The 16,541-nt window shown below is 42.8% G+C and overlaps 1 protein-coding gene across 4 annotated transcripts in view; it reads left to right on the forward strand.

Moving 5' to 3' along the window:
* Positions 1–13,617, forward strand: part of CLUH (CLUH binding protein of NUMT mRNA) — a 398,416-nt gene extending 384,799 nt beyond the window's left edge. For all 4 annotated transcript variants that reach the window (XM_085649931.1, XM_085649930.1, XM_085649928.1 and 1 more), the window contains exons 23-26: positions 61–154; positions 2,046–2,180; positions 3,796–3,869; positions 8,801–13,617. In XM_085649931.1, coding sequence (XP_085506057.1) covers positions 61–154; positions 2,046–2,180; positions 3,796–3,869; positions 8,801–8,993 — 496 coding nt within the window. In that variant the 3' untranslated portion in view covers positions 8,994–13,617. The remainder of the gene's footprint in view (positions 1–60; positions 155–2,045; positions 2,181–3,795; positions 3,870–8,800) is intronic.
* The last annotated feature ends 2,924 nt before the right edge of the window (positions 13,618–16,541 follow it).

The following is a 16,541-nucleotide window of genomic DNA, read 5'->3' on the forward strand; positions in this document are numbered from 1 at the left end:
GTTGTCTTGCAGGTGCTAGTCTTCAGTGTAAAGGCCTAAAGGGTGTTTATTTGCTTTCAGCCATCATCTTGTTGCCCGGGTCTATGAGAGTAAAGCAGAATTTCGATCAGCACTACAGCATGAAAAGGAAGGATACACGATCTACAAAACTCAGGTTTGGCTTCAGCATACAGTGCTCTTTTGTACTTGTAGATTTGTGAAATGGAGTCCTTCATTGTAGTGGAGAGCGCCTCGTGGACAAAGTTAGGGTGCCCCCATATTACTTTGTCATGTTACTTGTGAATGTGTGGTAATGGGAAGTACCAGTTCTTAACTAGTGCAGGCATCATCTTCAAAGCACAGAGCCTCAAAAGCTGCCACACAAGATCAACATAAGTCCCTTTCTTTACGTGCTTGTCCAGGAGTTCACAGACCATGTGAATACGTGGCAGTTAAGGTTCCATTAAGGATGGAAATGACCATTCGATCTATCATGCAGTATGCAGAGGTCCATCGAAGAGTGGAGAACAGAAACTAAACCATGTTCTTAGTTATGTAGATTGGGTAACTGAAATCAAAGACAGTAAAAAAACACTTTCAGAGGTTCTTTTCGGCAGTTATGCAGTCACAGGTTTATCATATGGACTTACTCTTCACCCTAGTCTACTCTAAGATGTAGAGATCCGCCTCTGCCCAGTCGAACTAATAATATTGTCGGGTCGAGCTACACTAGCACTCCATGCAGTGGTATGGGCCAGGTAGCTCTCCCGTGGGTTGTGAAACCTGCCATGCTGACGCACTGCTCCATGAGGCACCTGCAGAGCTACGTCCAATGTGCGCCCACTGGAGACATGAAATCTTCTGTTTGCGCTCTCTTTTGCATGTGCCCCCATTTATTTTAAAATGTTAGTCCCTCTTCTTGAAGGGTAACTTACTAGTCACTGTATGCTGACTCTGGAGCGTGGGGTTAACAGTTCGATCCCCGGCTACAGCTCCGCATCGTGTGACTCTGGGCAATAGCTCACTTAGTCTCCCCAACGGCCCCCAGCTCCATGAAACCGTTAAGGAGGTGATATGTTCGCACATTACAAATATCCTCTTAAAACCTGTAGATGCTGCTGTATGGAGGAGTCAGCGCTGCACCGCAGACCATGTTAATGTCCCAGAGTCCACAGAAGGTGCCAGGGTCACGTGCTATAGCGAGCCTCCATACCTTACTACAGGCCAGAATCCTCCTCCTCCCCCCTTAAAAGTAACAGACTATTTCCTTACTCTTGACTTGTTACCAGGGTTATGGGCCAAATGAATGGTATTGCATTCTGCTCAGCGTCCATAGTCTCTGCCCATCTCCTCTGTTATGGTCTCTTCAAGAGTTGTAGTTTTCCTTCATCTATTAGTAGACTGGTTCCAGATGATTTATGATATTGGCTGGCTTCAAGTTCTGTTTTCCTGGTGGCCTTGATACAAGTCTTATCAGCATACTTCTAGAATTGTGTGTGATCCCTTTGATTACCTGAGCGAAGGGGTACAAACAAATGTCAAACTACTAGGGTGTGGCAGAGGATCCATAAGGCAATGCTGCACAGTATGTTTAGCCTGCACTGAAGTTTAGGGGAAATGGGTATCTAGGTGGTTCCTCAGTGTCAGAGGTTATGGGATTGATTATAGACTTGTAGCCTTTTGAGAGGAGTCTGTACGTAACAAGAGGAGCACTGAAGCAGAGCATGGCCAGAACTTCATTTAGGCACAACCACAGACCTGGAGCCTGTCCTTTGGTATATGTAGTGCAGGGTTGTTTGGAAGATTCAGAATAGAAAAAGTATTGGTCCTTTGCAGATTTTAAAATCATTGATTATTTTTATATTTCTGATTGCAAGTTCCAATGAAGGATGTGAAAAACAAAAGTTATAAAATATTGCTTGATTAAAACATTGCCCAATACCGGACATCAGCTTGGCAACACAGACGGGCTCAGTTTTGTTCAGTGGCCTGCATTGGAATGTTAATATTGCCTATTACTAGAATTCACCCTCATGTGAAACAAAATACTTTTCTTTCGTTTTCAGTTTGGGGAACTGCACGAAAAGACAAAGGAGAGCTCGGAGTACCTGAAACACCTCACACAACAAGCAGTGTCTCTTCAGCGCACAATGAACGAGATTTATAAGAATGGATCCAATGCTAATATCATGCCTCTTAAGGTAACTGCATCTGCTTGGGTCAAATGTCCATCTCCTGATCAGACTGAGTCATCCTGCATTTCCAGACGAGCATTAGTACAGTAAAGGACAGCCATGATGTATTTCATGTGTATGCATTCAGGAAAGACTAAGTAATTGGATATCTCGAAGCAGGGAGATTATGGCATGCATGCTACTGCTACTTTGTTTCTTTCTCTGTTAAATCTTTGTGCTCACTACTTTGAAAATAGCCCCAACCAGCAGGTATTGCTTTTTCCACCTTGCTGCATATCCTTATTCCGTTCCTGGTTGTTTATTCATCTCCTTCTCTTTTACTACTTTATTTATATAGCTCTACATAGTCTGGTCAACATTCTCAATCCTGCTTCCTTTCTCCTCAAATATTCCATCTTGTAAACATGTCTCTTTCATGTTTATAAAATCCACCTCATCCTCACCTTGTTTCTTTTCACAGCACCTCTTATACAGTGACCCCTTAACTCCTGTGCCCTTTTTTCTCAGTCTCCAATCTGTTTTTGATGTTTCCATCTTGCTGCCTTTCTGATCTTCTTGCACATAGCCCATACTTCAAACGTCATTCCTCAGATCTCTTCTCGCACCCGTTTCATCTGCAGTTGCGTTTTTAACTGCATCAGAAGCTTCACTGCCACCTGCCTTTTTAATCCCCATCTACTGGGCATCCCCTCCCAGTTTTTTCTCTTTACTCTGTCTGTTTTTGTTCATTTATCTACATCTGCATCATCATGTTTCTGCCCTAAACTCTTGCCTGTTCGCGTCATTCGGACTGCCCACCCTTCAGATTATTTCTAAATAGCTCGAATCAATACGGATCTACTCTCCGAACCAGTGGAGGTGCTGTGATTTTTCCCTCCGCCATAGGAGCCTACAGGCCCACCTCAGCCACTAGCCATTGTGCAGAGGCTTTTTCCGATCGTGCTCTCCCCTACCCCCTGCATCCAGTCCTGATGAAGGCCACGTTTTAAGGAATCAAAGTGCCTACATTTCCTTAGGGGTCGAAACGTCGACACTTACACAAAGAGACAGTACAAGACAACAGATTTTTCATTCATGTTACTGTTGTGAACATGGCCGCCTAACGCTTTTGTTAAAATTTGAACTGTCAGGCCTGATGTTTTAGCCTTGTATGTTTAAAGTGATGTATTGTTTCTGAATAACACCGCCCTTCTAATCACTACCCTATCCTCACGAAACACATACACCTATCCTCCCTTCCCCCTCACCATGTTCCTTTCTAGCGACATTGTTATTTATAATGATATGAGTATGTACATTAAGAGAAAGATGCCGAGTGTGAATTAAAACACTTAGCACTACCAATGTTTTGAATACTTGTCTTTTATTTCCATGAATGTTTGTCCTTTTCTGGGACCATTGTCCTTGCGTACTAAATTCAGAAACACTTTTTTGATTTGTCTGCTGTGCCCCGATCCGTATATTATCCGGAATTGTAATTTTAAACCCAGTTCCTTGCTCTTCCTTTTTAGGGATTTATTCTCATGAGGAAATGGGGATAGCCTGAAAGTTTTCCCAAGTGGCACCTTACCACTTTTCGTTAATAGAACAGTAATAGCATTTCATTTGCTTCTATTTTCAGTTCACTGCTCCCAGTATGTCCAGCGTGCTGGAACAGCTCAATGTCATCAACGGCATTCTCTTCATTCCGCTAAGGTAAGCATGGTGAGCCTGAAGCCTGTGTCTGACCCTTCTGGTCCAGAGTTCCTCTTACAGTTCTAAAGATTTGTGTCACATGCTTTGTGAGCTTTCCCCTACTATGATCGAGTACCAGAGGTGGAGAACAGTGTGCATCAGCAAGTGACATTTTATCCGAAAATATACCTTAGTTTTACTTTGACCGGATGTGTGAATCGTATGTTGTATGACTTGATTTGTCCTTTCTCAACATGATGCATTGTAACCTTGCAGGCTTGAAAGTGCCTCTTTTAACCCCATGGGTAGCTGGCTAGAGCTGTAGAGGCCCATCTCGTGGGAGGTGGTGTGAAGGTTAGGCTCCCCAGAGTATAACAATCATATTATACACACAATTAGGAGGGAATGTCCAGCCACATTTATTAGTTGGAAAAAGGAAGACCTCCTTCACAACATGTTTTTAAAAAGTCGAAATTAAAAACTTTAAAGAAACGCAGATGTTGGCAGCACAAACCATTAGTAGTTTATGACCCACATCTGAAGTACACTATGAAGTTACTGTTGGATAGATTAGGAGCTGTGTATTGTTCTGAAATAATTTAACATTGACATCTAAGGAGATGCCCTGGAATACCTTCCAGAAAACAGTTTGATTTAAAAGGTGGCTTTGGGTGAGAGTCTCCCTGTCTTCACCCCTTCTCTGAATTTAATTTCTTATGATCTATTTTTTGTAAAATAATCCAAAGGCAAAAAGCAGAAATGCAGTTCTATCAAAGTTGGATTCTATATAATAACACGTAGTCTCAGTATTTCAGGCAAAGAAGTCTATAGTTAAATTTACGTGGTCCCTCTCGGAGTTTCCAGACTGCGATACTGATCACTTGTCATCTACTGGTCACTGGTGAAAGAGTCTGTCTTTTGGATCTGTAGCATCCCGCTCGATAGCCCAGAAAACAAACCACTTTATCATTTGAACTGTTATTTGCTGTCCAGAAATTGGAGCTGTTGACTACTCCAAGAATTAGGGTCACAGGCTCTGTGTCTTGGAACGGCTGTATTTCAGCGTACACAAAAGCCCTACAGTAAAGGCTGTACAGCTATGAGCAGTCTGCGTCTTTCGTAATAGTGGTAGGTTGGGGTAGTGTGGTTCTGTCCCTAGGGTGTTAGCTGTGGTGTTGGGACTAAAACAGCTACTCGTGGGATCTTGTCTTCCAGTTCCATAATTCTCTACCTGGCTGAAGCAGGAGAGTACTGGGTTTCAACAGTTTGACTCCAGGCAAGAGTATTGTGTCAGGCACCCTTGCGTGTCCCATCAGGACATCTCTATGGAGAAGGACATAGTAAGTACAGGGAGTTAGACTGAATGTGTGTTTTTCGTGCGGGCAGCATCCATCCTCCATTTAGGGCATCTTCAACATGAAAGGGGTGTTTGTGATCATCTACTGGGGGCACAAGAGAAGTCTCTCCATTAGTGCTCTCATTAGTCTCTCGTCTGTAGTCCCCCTAGTGTTGTCTGTGACTACGTTGTTCAGTTATCCGAGTGTTTAGAATGACTCTTTTAGGAAAAAAAGAGGCGCTGTACTGAGTGTGATTGTGCATGTATGTGTTACAGATCAAAAGAATATGCTGAAAGGATTGGTTCACAGTACAGTTTTTGTGGTTAAAGGGAGATCTGGGGAAAAGAGTTGAAGAGGAGTGTATGAAGGTAGAGATAAGCAGGAATAGTTGGGGATGGGAAGCCTGTTCATTTGCTGATGTCCTGCATCTCACTTGGAAATTTGCAGTGTGGTCATAGAGAGAATGAGAGTGTACGTATACCCAGGAATATCAGGTTGCTAGAATAAGGCAAGTGCGGAGAAAGCCATATTTGGTTACCAGAATATGAGACATTTTTCCTAAAGAGTAGTTTCTCACTGATGCAGATGCTATAGGTACAGCATGTTCCAAAGTTTGGACGCGAATAGTGAGAACAATGCCAGCTGAGTATGTCTAAATATATGGACATTCAGGATACATTTGGATGGTGTCTGGAGTGCACTGAGTTATACAAGATTATCAACCAGAAAGGATGGGCCTAGGCTGTAAGCACAATGATAATTGCAAATTCAATCTGTTTAATGACTGGGAGTCTGAGTAAAAGATCTGCAAGTCCTCGTCACAATATACGACTTAGAGGGCCTGCGGTTAGCCCCACCGTAATGTTTTGTCCCTATTGAAGTTTGTTACTGACGCTAGAAAGCCAGCATAAATTGCACTGGCAAAACCGGGTCCGCATGCAGTGAATTCGCTGCTCAAAGTCAGGTGAAATTAAAGGCAACATGTGTTTTTTAGAAATGCTAGTTACTTGCCAGTTTCTAACACCAAGCAGCGTGGATCCCTGCTTCTCACAGTTTCATACTATCATAACTGATGTCTTTTCAGAATTCAGCTTAAGAATATTAGCGTGCATCGAATTCCGTATAGCAAACAGTCAGTCATGGCATTCATCGTGATTATTCTACTGTTCATCTTTAGCTAGAGCATTTGTCTATACGCATAGCAGTGGAAGGTAAAATCAAAGGAGCTAGAGATTCATATGAATGGGGTTTTAGGGCGTGAAACATTTTTAATTTAATATTAAAACCTATTTTAAAATCTGTTTTTATTTTCATGCATGCATGCAAACTAAGATCTCTCAACATTACAAGAGCTCTTCAGATGAGGCAGTGCGCCTCCCATCTTTAGAGACACTATCCTGTGTGTTTCTTCGTATCAGACCTATCCCCAAGCAGGGGTGGATGCCCTATGTGCCATAACTCCATTGTAGTGAAAGTAGTGAAGTTGATTTAATTCTGTGGAGTACTTCCAGTGTGTACCTTCCTTTTCTGGTAACTCAAAAGCATAGATGAGAACCACATGGACACGAGTTTGGCTATTGTTCAGCAAATTTTGCTTTAGAAAAACCTTATAGGAAATTAATATACTTTCATTTTTTATAACCCTTTTTCACTTGCTCCTGTTCAAGCTGTGTATGGATTGAAACCACCACCCTTACCTGGACAGTTCACTGTTCCCCTAGATATTCAGGAATGTCTGCACGGATATGTTGTGTCTATATATGCATGTTCCCACACGAGCTCTGAAGCACAACAAACCATAGAGAGCCCTTAAAATGGTTGAAATATTTTTTTCTGAGTAACTGCTCCATGGCAGTTCAGCATAAGGAAGAGTGTGTTGTCTATGATGTGGTATATCGGGCTGATTTAGATGCCATGCGTGAGGACCAGAGTTGTGCTTTTATCTTATTTTTGTTGCTGCACCTGTACAGCAGTGAAGTATAGAGAGTATAAGCATAAGCTATGTGGTCATTTGAGCACTCTAAAAAGCAGTCGCCTACCATTATTATTATTATTATTATAATATTTAACTTTATATGGCGCAACAGCGACCCAGAGGTTTCCCGGCGCCATGCAAGAAAGAAAAGAACAGCAGGTCAAGCTCAAAGATTAAATAACCACGTTTGATGCTTTTTCGAAATTTGACATAGTTATGTTCAAAACGAAGTGAGAGCGCAAGCGATTTCCATAGAGAGGGGGCCAAGTCGGCAAAAGACCGACCACCCATACAAGCAAGTTTGAACGTAGGGGTCGCAAACTTAGCCTGCTTGGAAGATCTAAGACGGTGAGTGGGAATGTACTGGTGAACTAAGGTGCTAAGATAGCGAGGAGCAGTACCAGCATTGAGTCTGTGCATATAGCAAAGGGCTTTGAATTTAGACCGATTTTCAATCTTTAGCCAGTGTAAGTCCCGGAGGGTCCTGGTAATGGAGGCCATTCGAGGTAACTGATAAAGGAGCCTGGCTGCTGAGTTTTGAACCACTTGCAGCCTACGGAGTACCTCCTTTTTGGCACCTAAATATAAGACATTGCCGTAATCCAATCTGGACACGATCAGGGCTTGAACCACAGTCTTTTGAGCCATAGGAGGCAGCATCCATAAGATCTTTTTTAACCATTTCAAAATTACAAAGCACATTGAGGCAACATTGACCGCTTGCTGACGCATAGACAATTGATCGTCTATAATAATGCCCAGGTTGCGAACAGATTGCGAAGGTTGTGGAAGGGCACCCATTTGGTGCAGCCAATGTTGTGGGCCCCAGAGAGCTTTGTTTTCACCGAGAATTAAGAGTTCTGTTTTTCCTCCATTCAGCTTCAATTTGTTTGTGTGCATCCATCCAGCAATGTTTTGTAAGCCTGATTGAAGAGAGGATACCTTAGAGGTGCCTTTCGTAGATAAGGAAAAGATAAGCTGGGTGTCGTCCGCATAGGAATATATTGTTAGCCCAGCTTCTTCTGCTAGGGATACCAGAGGGCTGATGTAAATGTTGAAGAGCAAAGAGCTTAAAATAGAGCTCTGGGGCACTCCATAAGGGGAGACATGAGATCTGGAGTTAGCCGCTGGAGAGAATACCTGAAACGTCGATTGGTTAGAAAGCTCGCCAGCTATTTCAGTGCAATGCCGCCAATGCCCTTAGAATGCAGAACTTAAAGAAGGGTCTCATGTGACACGGTGTCAAAAGCGGCACTCAAATCTAGTAAAATGAGTGCCACTGTGTCAACCTTATCAAGTCGCTGACGGATGATTTTGGTGACTCCCAAGAGTGTCGATTCGGTAGAAAACCCTGTTCTAAAACCGGATAGGGACGGATGTAGAATGTTTTGGGAGTTCACGAATTGTGTCAATTGGCGGTTAATATGTTTTTCTAAAATTTTGGAGAATGCGGGGAGCAAAGAAATAGGACAGAAATAGGAATAGTAGTACAGCCTGTTCTACAAAACGTTACTTATTTTTCACTTGCACAAGTAGGTGATATGGGGTATGAAGCACTATATAAATGCAATCCATACAGTAACATGAGAAGGAAAGTGTAGAAATTACTGGATAATACATTTTTCTATTCTTTGTATTAGCCAAAAGGACCTGGAGAACCTCAAGGCTGAAGTTCAGCGGCGCCAACAACTTCAGGAGGCCTTCAAAGGAAGCCAAGAACATGATGACGACAAAGTAACTGAACCAGAACCAACGGAGCGAATTACACCCTCTTCAGAAGCCCCTGCAGCCCAGAGCACAGCCACACCCACAGTCACTATTCCTGCAGTGTAAGCCCTTGCTTGAACTGTAATCCAAGGGTCTTGGACATCTCCGGGGACGAGCTCTTCCTGGCAATGTTTTTGCACTGGTTCATATATCACATACATGAAAAATCCTAATAATTAAATGCAAGTGTAATCAGTGTCAGCAAGCAGGTGACCACTGCATCGAGTTCAGAAATTCCCAGTGAAGCAGAGGACAGGGAAACCTCCTAGGCAAAAGGTCTTTGTAGGCTCTGGCTGACTTTACAGTGGGTACACATTTCTTCATTACCAAGTCCTCTTGTGTGTGGTGTACTTAGACACAGACTTCACTATGACTCGTCTTCAGACGAGTAAACATTTCTCAGGTCATTCTCATGCTGTTGCAAGGCCATCCCTTCCTAGGAAAGGGAGTGGCCACAAAAGAGAAGAACTGACATCTTATAGGAACAATTGAAATCCGAGCCAAAAGGTGAATTGAAAGCAAACTTACCCAAGACCTAACCACAATGGAAATGAGTGGCAGAAAGAGCCAACAGATTTGTGATCTAAAATAAAAGGATGACAACTTCTACAAAGTGGTGGAATGTACAGCTTTTGTACGCTAGTTTTATGGTAGGAAATAGCCATTTGCTTCGGTGAGATTTTTTTCTTTCTTTTCTGCTGGCCGACAGTTTGTAAAAGTTGGGGTTTTGTAATTTTTCATTGGGATTTATGGCATGTGTTTGTGTGCGTGTGTCCAAATTGTGTTTCACCCTGTCGCTATGTGCTTGAGACGTCTTTCTTTTGTGGCAGTAGATCTAAAAGGAAATTGAAAGTATTTGCGGGGCAAAGATGAAGGCCACGTATAAAGCGCAGGTCACTGTGGCAATGTTATCCATTTTATTAACAGTTGTGTTTCATTCGTCCAGTTCCACAAAACCTATTTGTTTTGCGTTATTTTGAACATTGTATTTACGTTCTGGAGAAACGCCTCTTGAGCCCTGTGCAGCATAGAGGATGTTTTTAGGTTTCTACAATTTTACAGTGCTTTTTTGTTCTAAAACGAAAAGGGTACCTTATTGAAGTTAACCTATTTTTGTGGGAACTTTTACCTGAGTCCTTAATATAAGTGTTTCTTCAGTCTAGGAGGTGTGTATACACCTGGAATGTTGCATTGGAAAACAACTTGGGGTGATCGTAGAACCCCTGTACTCTGCTTACCATTTGCACGAGTAAATATCCTTGAGACATTGGATGAGTACTAGAAAAGGACATGCGTTTCCAGGGAATGAATAATCTCGTATCCTCTTGGAACAGTGGATTGAGACCACCCAACAGGAAAGAAGTCAACGCGCACAGAAAAGACAATATCTTTATACATTAAACCCTAGTGCCTACATTCTGAATGTTGCAGACAGCCTGAACATTGCCTCATGGAAGTTCCAACTCAAGGCCTCTAATCTGTTGACCCCAATGTACCCTCATATCCCCAGCTCTCAAACCACGTTGTTCTAAAACAAAAAACATCTTTGAGTCTGCAGCTGAAGATGTGTTTGAGAGGGAGCTCACTTGTCCAGGAAATAGAAAGAGAAAGAAATGGAGATTCACCTGGGAATTTATAATATTGAATTCACAGATTGTTATACTTGCTTTTGGGTAAGTGCAATGGGTCGAGGTACGGTAGCTGTGTTTTTCTCTCAGCATTCAATATCGATGATTCAAACACTCTGAATTACAGCAACAACAAAAAAAAGGGACAGTGCGATGAATTTCCCAGACAGTGTGCAGAAGTTGAGGTATTGGATCATTACTGGCAAGGGGCACATCACGATCACTGTCTAACTCTTCGGATGACACTTTGTCAGAGTTATTAAGTGGGTTATTTCACATTCATAAATGGGCCACGTTTCATTTTCCATTTGTAATGTGTTTATATAGATGAATGTTTTTGGAGCAACGCTTGAAATCTTGCCATTTAATCTGTAGTAAAATTACAGTTATAAGTACAATGTTACTGCAAGGGTTTGTTGTCGTCTTTGTTGTGAACTGACCTAAGGAAGCAGTCATTTCATAACGGGCCTTCTAAACCAAAGATGTCCCTTCCTTTGCTCCTGGTAGTGTCTTTTGGCAAATGACAAAATGATGATATTTGATCTTTGGTCATTAGTCATTAATTGTTCCGCCTGTCACTTCATTGACAAATACATTTGTTAATGTCCATTTCCAAACATTATGTATAAAATGGTGCGTGAAAACTGAATAATGCAGTTGGTTACACCACGTCATGTGACCATGTAGCAAGACGCTGTTGTACAGATGGTGGACAGTTTGTAACATAATTGACAATTTAGTACAGAAATACTAGCTTCAATGTGAGGAGAAATGGATATCTCTGCCCTCAGTAGGCATTGAATCAAATACGTGCATATGGCAGAAATTACCCCACCGCCCTGTACTACCTTCATATAGTTATGCAATAATTACTGCAGAGGTAGGCCATATCAACTAGTAGCATCTTGGTGCGGAGTAGTTTCACTACCGATCTTAACTCCTGAATGGGTATTATTGTTGTAGCACAGATGGGCGGAGCAATGAATGTTGTAACAAATCTTGCACCGTAAAAAACCCAAATATGGCTGATGAAATATTTATGAATTGTACAGTTCCGCCCTTTTTAAATGATCTGTAACATTCTGTACTTTTTAGATGGTTTTCCCTTGTGGTTCTCACCATCTCTTTTCCACCTTCACCTTGTCAACAGTGATTCTTCTCCACGTCAAAGTCTTCCTGGTTCTCAGCCCAACACGATAACACCACACCACGTTGTTTTCTATCTCTGTAGTCTTCCTTCCATCTCATCCTCACGACTTTAGCTACTCAGACCAGTTCCTGCTATTACCACCATACCCAATCTACTTGCCTTCTTGAGTGTCAGTCTTTTTTCCATTTCAGTCGTCTCCCCCCACATTTCTTCTTTGCCCATGGTGCTCCTCTCTGTAGTCTTCCACATCCCAAAAAGCCATTTTTCTGCAACCTTGCAGCATAGTCTACTGTTGCCCTGTGCTGCTTTAATAATTGAGTGCGAAGATAGACGGTAGAGCCAATGGGCAATGGAATTCAATACACCTGAGAACATCCACACTCTTGTGGCCGCCATTGAGCTTGTCTGCTGCCTCGTTCCCTCTGCCGTATTCTACTTCTCTTTCAACAATCAGCACTTTCCAATGTATATTTTTAATGTATGCATCCAATCCTTTCATTGCACTGAAAATACATCAATAGAACAACTGAAGAGAAGTGAGCGGTGATCATATGTTTAAGTGAGCTATCGAAGAAAGCAGTGGTCTCATGGAAAAATGCACTTTTCCGTTTCTCCTCCAGCTCCAGTTTGTGTGTGATGCACAGATTCTCAAGAATTTGTATTGGCACATTGTTCAAAGGTTGTATTAGTGCCAGGAAGAGATTGGTCTTCGAGTCCTTATGGCTTCCCATTCTGGTCAGTCTTACAGGACATGCCACCTTTTGGTCTCTCCCAAATGGCCTGCTTATTTTCTTTAACCAAGGCAGAGCTCACCACAACTGGACTATCCTTGTAACAGTCATGCATGTGACCTATCTAGTCATTAGATGGTGACCATGGGAACTAATCAATTTTCATTACAACTCTCTAATTCATAAAGAAATGTTTATTCATTTTTAATCTGAATAAACTGCTCTGGATTAGTCTAGCTAACGTAGACTCAGCTAGCTACACTAAAGGTATACATCACTTCCAGTTACAAAACAGAAAATGAGCAATAACATTTTTTAGTGTTTGGATGTTTAAACAATGTATTTTATATCTACAGTAAAATTAATTACTGAAGCCCCAGAACAATACTATAGCACTTCGTGCTGCACCCCAATGCTGTTACTGGTCTTGCATGAAGTTAGTATTATGAATGTGAAATCTAATGAGACCAGAGGTCTGTCCTGTGTTATAAACTGTACCTAGAAAGGGCAGCCTCTGTTCCCACCTCTTACTGGTGCAAATATTAACCCATTTGTTGAGACTCCTAACCAAAGATACAGATGTCTACATGTCATAGATGCTCATGCGATTGGTGTTGACCATCCACCCCTTTTGAGGCAGTTTCTGTATATTGGTGTGTTGAACATAGCACTGTGGACGTACTTGAGGCTTTACAATACACAGTATCGTGCTCCATACTGGACAGTCATTTCTCCCATGGCTGGTCATAATTACTGCCAAGCTGCACATACATATACAATCTCAGTGCCAAGAGCGTGTGTATACTGTCTGGGAGTTAAAACCTAGCACAACCCTCCACCCTCCAGCAGTACTTTATTCAGGCCCTCCTTCATGCTGCAGGCAATCGGGAAGCCAGGCGGCTGCTAAGGGTACATAGCAATTATAAATTGGTCAGACTTGAAATGCTGATATCAACATCCGGATTCCTGTCAATTGTCTGTTTTTGTTCTGTCTGTAATAATGTGTATTGTCATACAGTGGGGAGGGGACGATATAAGGTCCCACTGTTTATACTACTTGTAGCAGTTTGCTTTTTGGGATCTAATTCTTTGTGACTTAAGAGAAGAGTAAAGGCATCACCCATGCAATGAAACAACAAATTCCCTAAAAGTTGTCCAATAAAGTAATTGTTTCAATCGTTTTTCATTGGTTGTCTTATTTTTTCACACCTAGATAGAATGACAGCCATTGCTAGCTCTTCTGGTAGAGACCTGTGCTTTTTGCTTACATTTTGAGTTTTTTTCCTTTTCAGTTTGTGGATTCTTCCAGCCTCACTGGGCATTTATCACAACATTGCTGGATTACCCAATTATTGCTAGATCTGACCATATTAATTACTTCAGGCTTCAGTTCTTTACCACATTATTGGTGTGTGGTGCTGCCTGCGCAGAGGTACTATTCTTCTGAAACTTTACTGTAAATCATTACAAATGGTTAGCAAGCAGCTGCTTGAAAAATGTGGTTTAAATTCTTTCTTCAGACTGCCAGATGAGATAACTCACTTCTCTTTAAAACATTTTTTGGTGTTAGGTTTGTTGCCTCGCGGTAAAGTCATTTGCAAAGATTTTATAATGCCTGACTCAAAGACATAAAAACACTATTCACATCTGGCTTAAAGGCCGCTGGAGGAATAGGACTTGAAGCAATCTCTTTGAAAAGCAAATTTATTGCTGTTGCATTTATCTGATACACAACAACAATGTTCCAAATGGAACATGACACTGTTTTGGTAAGATTCAAATGAGGATGTACACTAGGGGGGCTATGAGGAGATTTAAGGACCTGCGTGGGCCGTCTCCCCACTAAATCACATATCAAACGCACAAAAAGAGCCCACGGGTCCTAATCGTAAGTCTGCTGTGCGCATGGATTCTGCTTACCATGCTTGGGGGGGATCCCTTTTAAAGGACGGTTCCCCTCACTCACCAGAGGTGTCGTGCTTCATCATAGGGGCGCCTCCTTGCGTCTAGAGTCTAGTTGGGACGCAGGCTACAACCCCCTTGCTGCGAGTGAGGAGCTCAGGGATGTTTTTATGTAAGAGAGAATGGTCCTAAAACCCCATGTGAACATGGTGTCTTTGAGGTGAAGTGCTGTGCTATAGTGAATGGTGGTTTAAAACTGCCTTGAAGGTTACCCTAGGCGAACTTTATACTATGACTCTGTAACAGGATTAAAAACAGATAGCTTGTAATGTAGCTGCCGGCATTAGAGACAGCTGCATTCGGAAACGATCAACATGTTTTGGCCTGTAGACCTATAAAAGTGTTGCCTTCGTCAGGATAAAAAAAAAAGCTACTCCAAAGTGGTGAGTATATACAACAAAAGTGAAGGAAAACACAATGGACACCGGTATGAGATACACCAGTTGTCCTGTTGTTCAGTAGATTTGTCAGTGGAATCTGTGATGAAACAAAACGGATAGCGTTCCATACCAGTAACAATGTGATAGAGAGCATATACCGCATGGTAAGACCACAGCACAAAAGACAAACCAAAACATTGCTTTTATTAAAACAATCAAAACACCCTAAACTATTAATGAGTGGATGTAAATGCGAGACTCACCTACAACAGTCGGGGAATATACCGCATCTGTCCTGGGCTTTGAGCCAAAGGTATATACGCCAACCATCCTAATGGATAAAGTTGGTGGCGTTAGATTCAAGAGAGAAGAGTACAAATATGGTTTAAATAGCAAAGAATGTGTTCAACAGGAGTTTGAACAGAGGAGGCAAAATGTGAGCTATCCTGCCAGAAGCTGGATAAGAATGGTGGACAACTGTTCCGCAATGCGGTGTCTGTGCCGGTGGGTCAACATGTACTGGAAGCGTACCTCCAGAAGGAGTGGAGACACAGCGTGGTAATTCGATGGCGGTTAGAAACAGAAAAAGCTGTGTAATTCCTGCCAGTAATGGGCACGAGGGGACAGAACTCTGGCCAGGGCTGGTCACCTGAGTTCATTAGGGAAGATACATGATGAACGTGCAGGGTGCGTGTATCACACAGAGACAGTCTGGAAGTATGGTGCCTGCAGTACTGTTCGGTAAGAGAAAGGGCATGGCCGCGTAGGAAGACCCCTGCACGGGAGCCAGGCATGGGGCAAAGCTACAGCTAAACGGGAGCCGAGGCTGGTAGGGTGTAACCCGGGCTGCAGCGCGCGAGACGCGTGTCAGCCCGACTAGGAGTTAATCGGGTCCGTGCAATGGCCGTAAGATAGCCCTGCGCTTGTCGGATAAGCCTATTGTGGACAAGCGCATAGCAGAGCTACAAACTAAACGATAGCTGCAAAGGCCGGTATGCAGTAATAAAGGTTGCGCGTGCAAGGAGCACATGGCATCCCAAAAGGAGATGAGTCGGGCGGTCATTCACCTTGTTCATGAAAGCCAGCTCCGATAATGGCGGGTGCATCAACTCAAATAAGTAAATGAGCCGGGTGAGTTGCGCTACAAAACCGCTCGATAAGCGGTCAAGCTCCTTTAGAAACAAATAAACTTGGAGAGACTTACCACTCCAGGTGAGCAGAGTGCTCCAACGCATACATCCGGCGGACCAGGGGGAGGAAGGACGTGTGGAGCGCGATCAGCTAAAATAGAGGCATTGCGGGAGCCGATTTCCTGTAGCAGGTGAAGTTGGGAAACGTAGTCCGGCGGGACTCGATTTCCATAGGAAGGCCAGGAATGTTGGGAAACGTGGTCTGACAGACTGAAACGTAACGACAAAGTCAAAAATACTGACGTTGTTGGGTTTAGGCAGCTACATTACAAGCTTTATGTTTTTAATACTGTCACAGGGTAGTAGAATAAAGTTCGCCTAAGCTAACCTTGTAGGCAGTTTTAAACCACCATTCACTATAGCACTGCACTTCACCTCAAACACACCACGCTCACGTGGGGTTTTAGGACCATTCTCTTTTACATGAAAACATCCCTGAGCTCCTCCCTCAAGGCAAAGGAGCTGTAGCCTGCGTCACGACTAGGCTCTGGACGTGAGGAGGCACTCCGATGATGAAGCATGACACCTCTGGTGTGTGAGGTGAACCTTCCTTTAAAAGGGATCCCCTCCCAA

Source organism: Triturus cristatus, chromosome 3_2, assembly GCF_964204655.1.
Source record: "Triturus cristatus chromosome 3_2, aTriCri1.1, whole genome shotgun sequence".
NCBI lineage: Eukaryota > Metazoa > Chordata > Amphibia > Caudata > Salamandridae > Triturus > Triturus cristatus.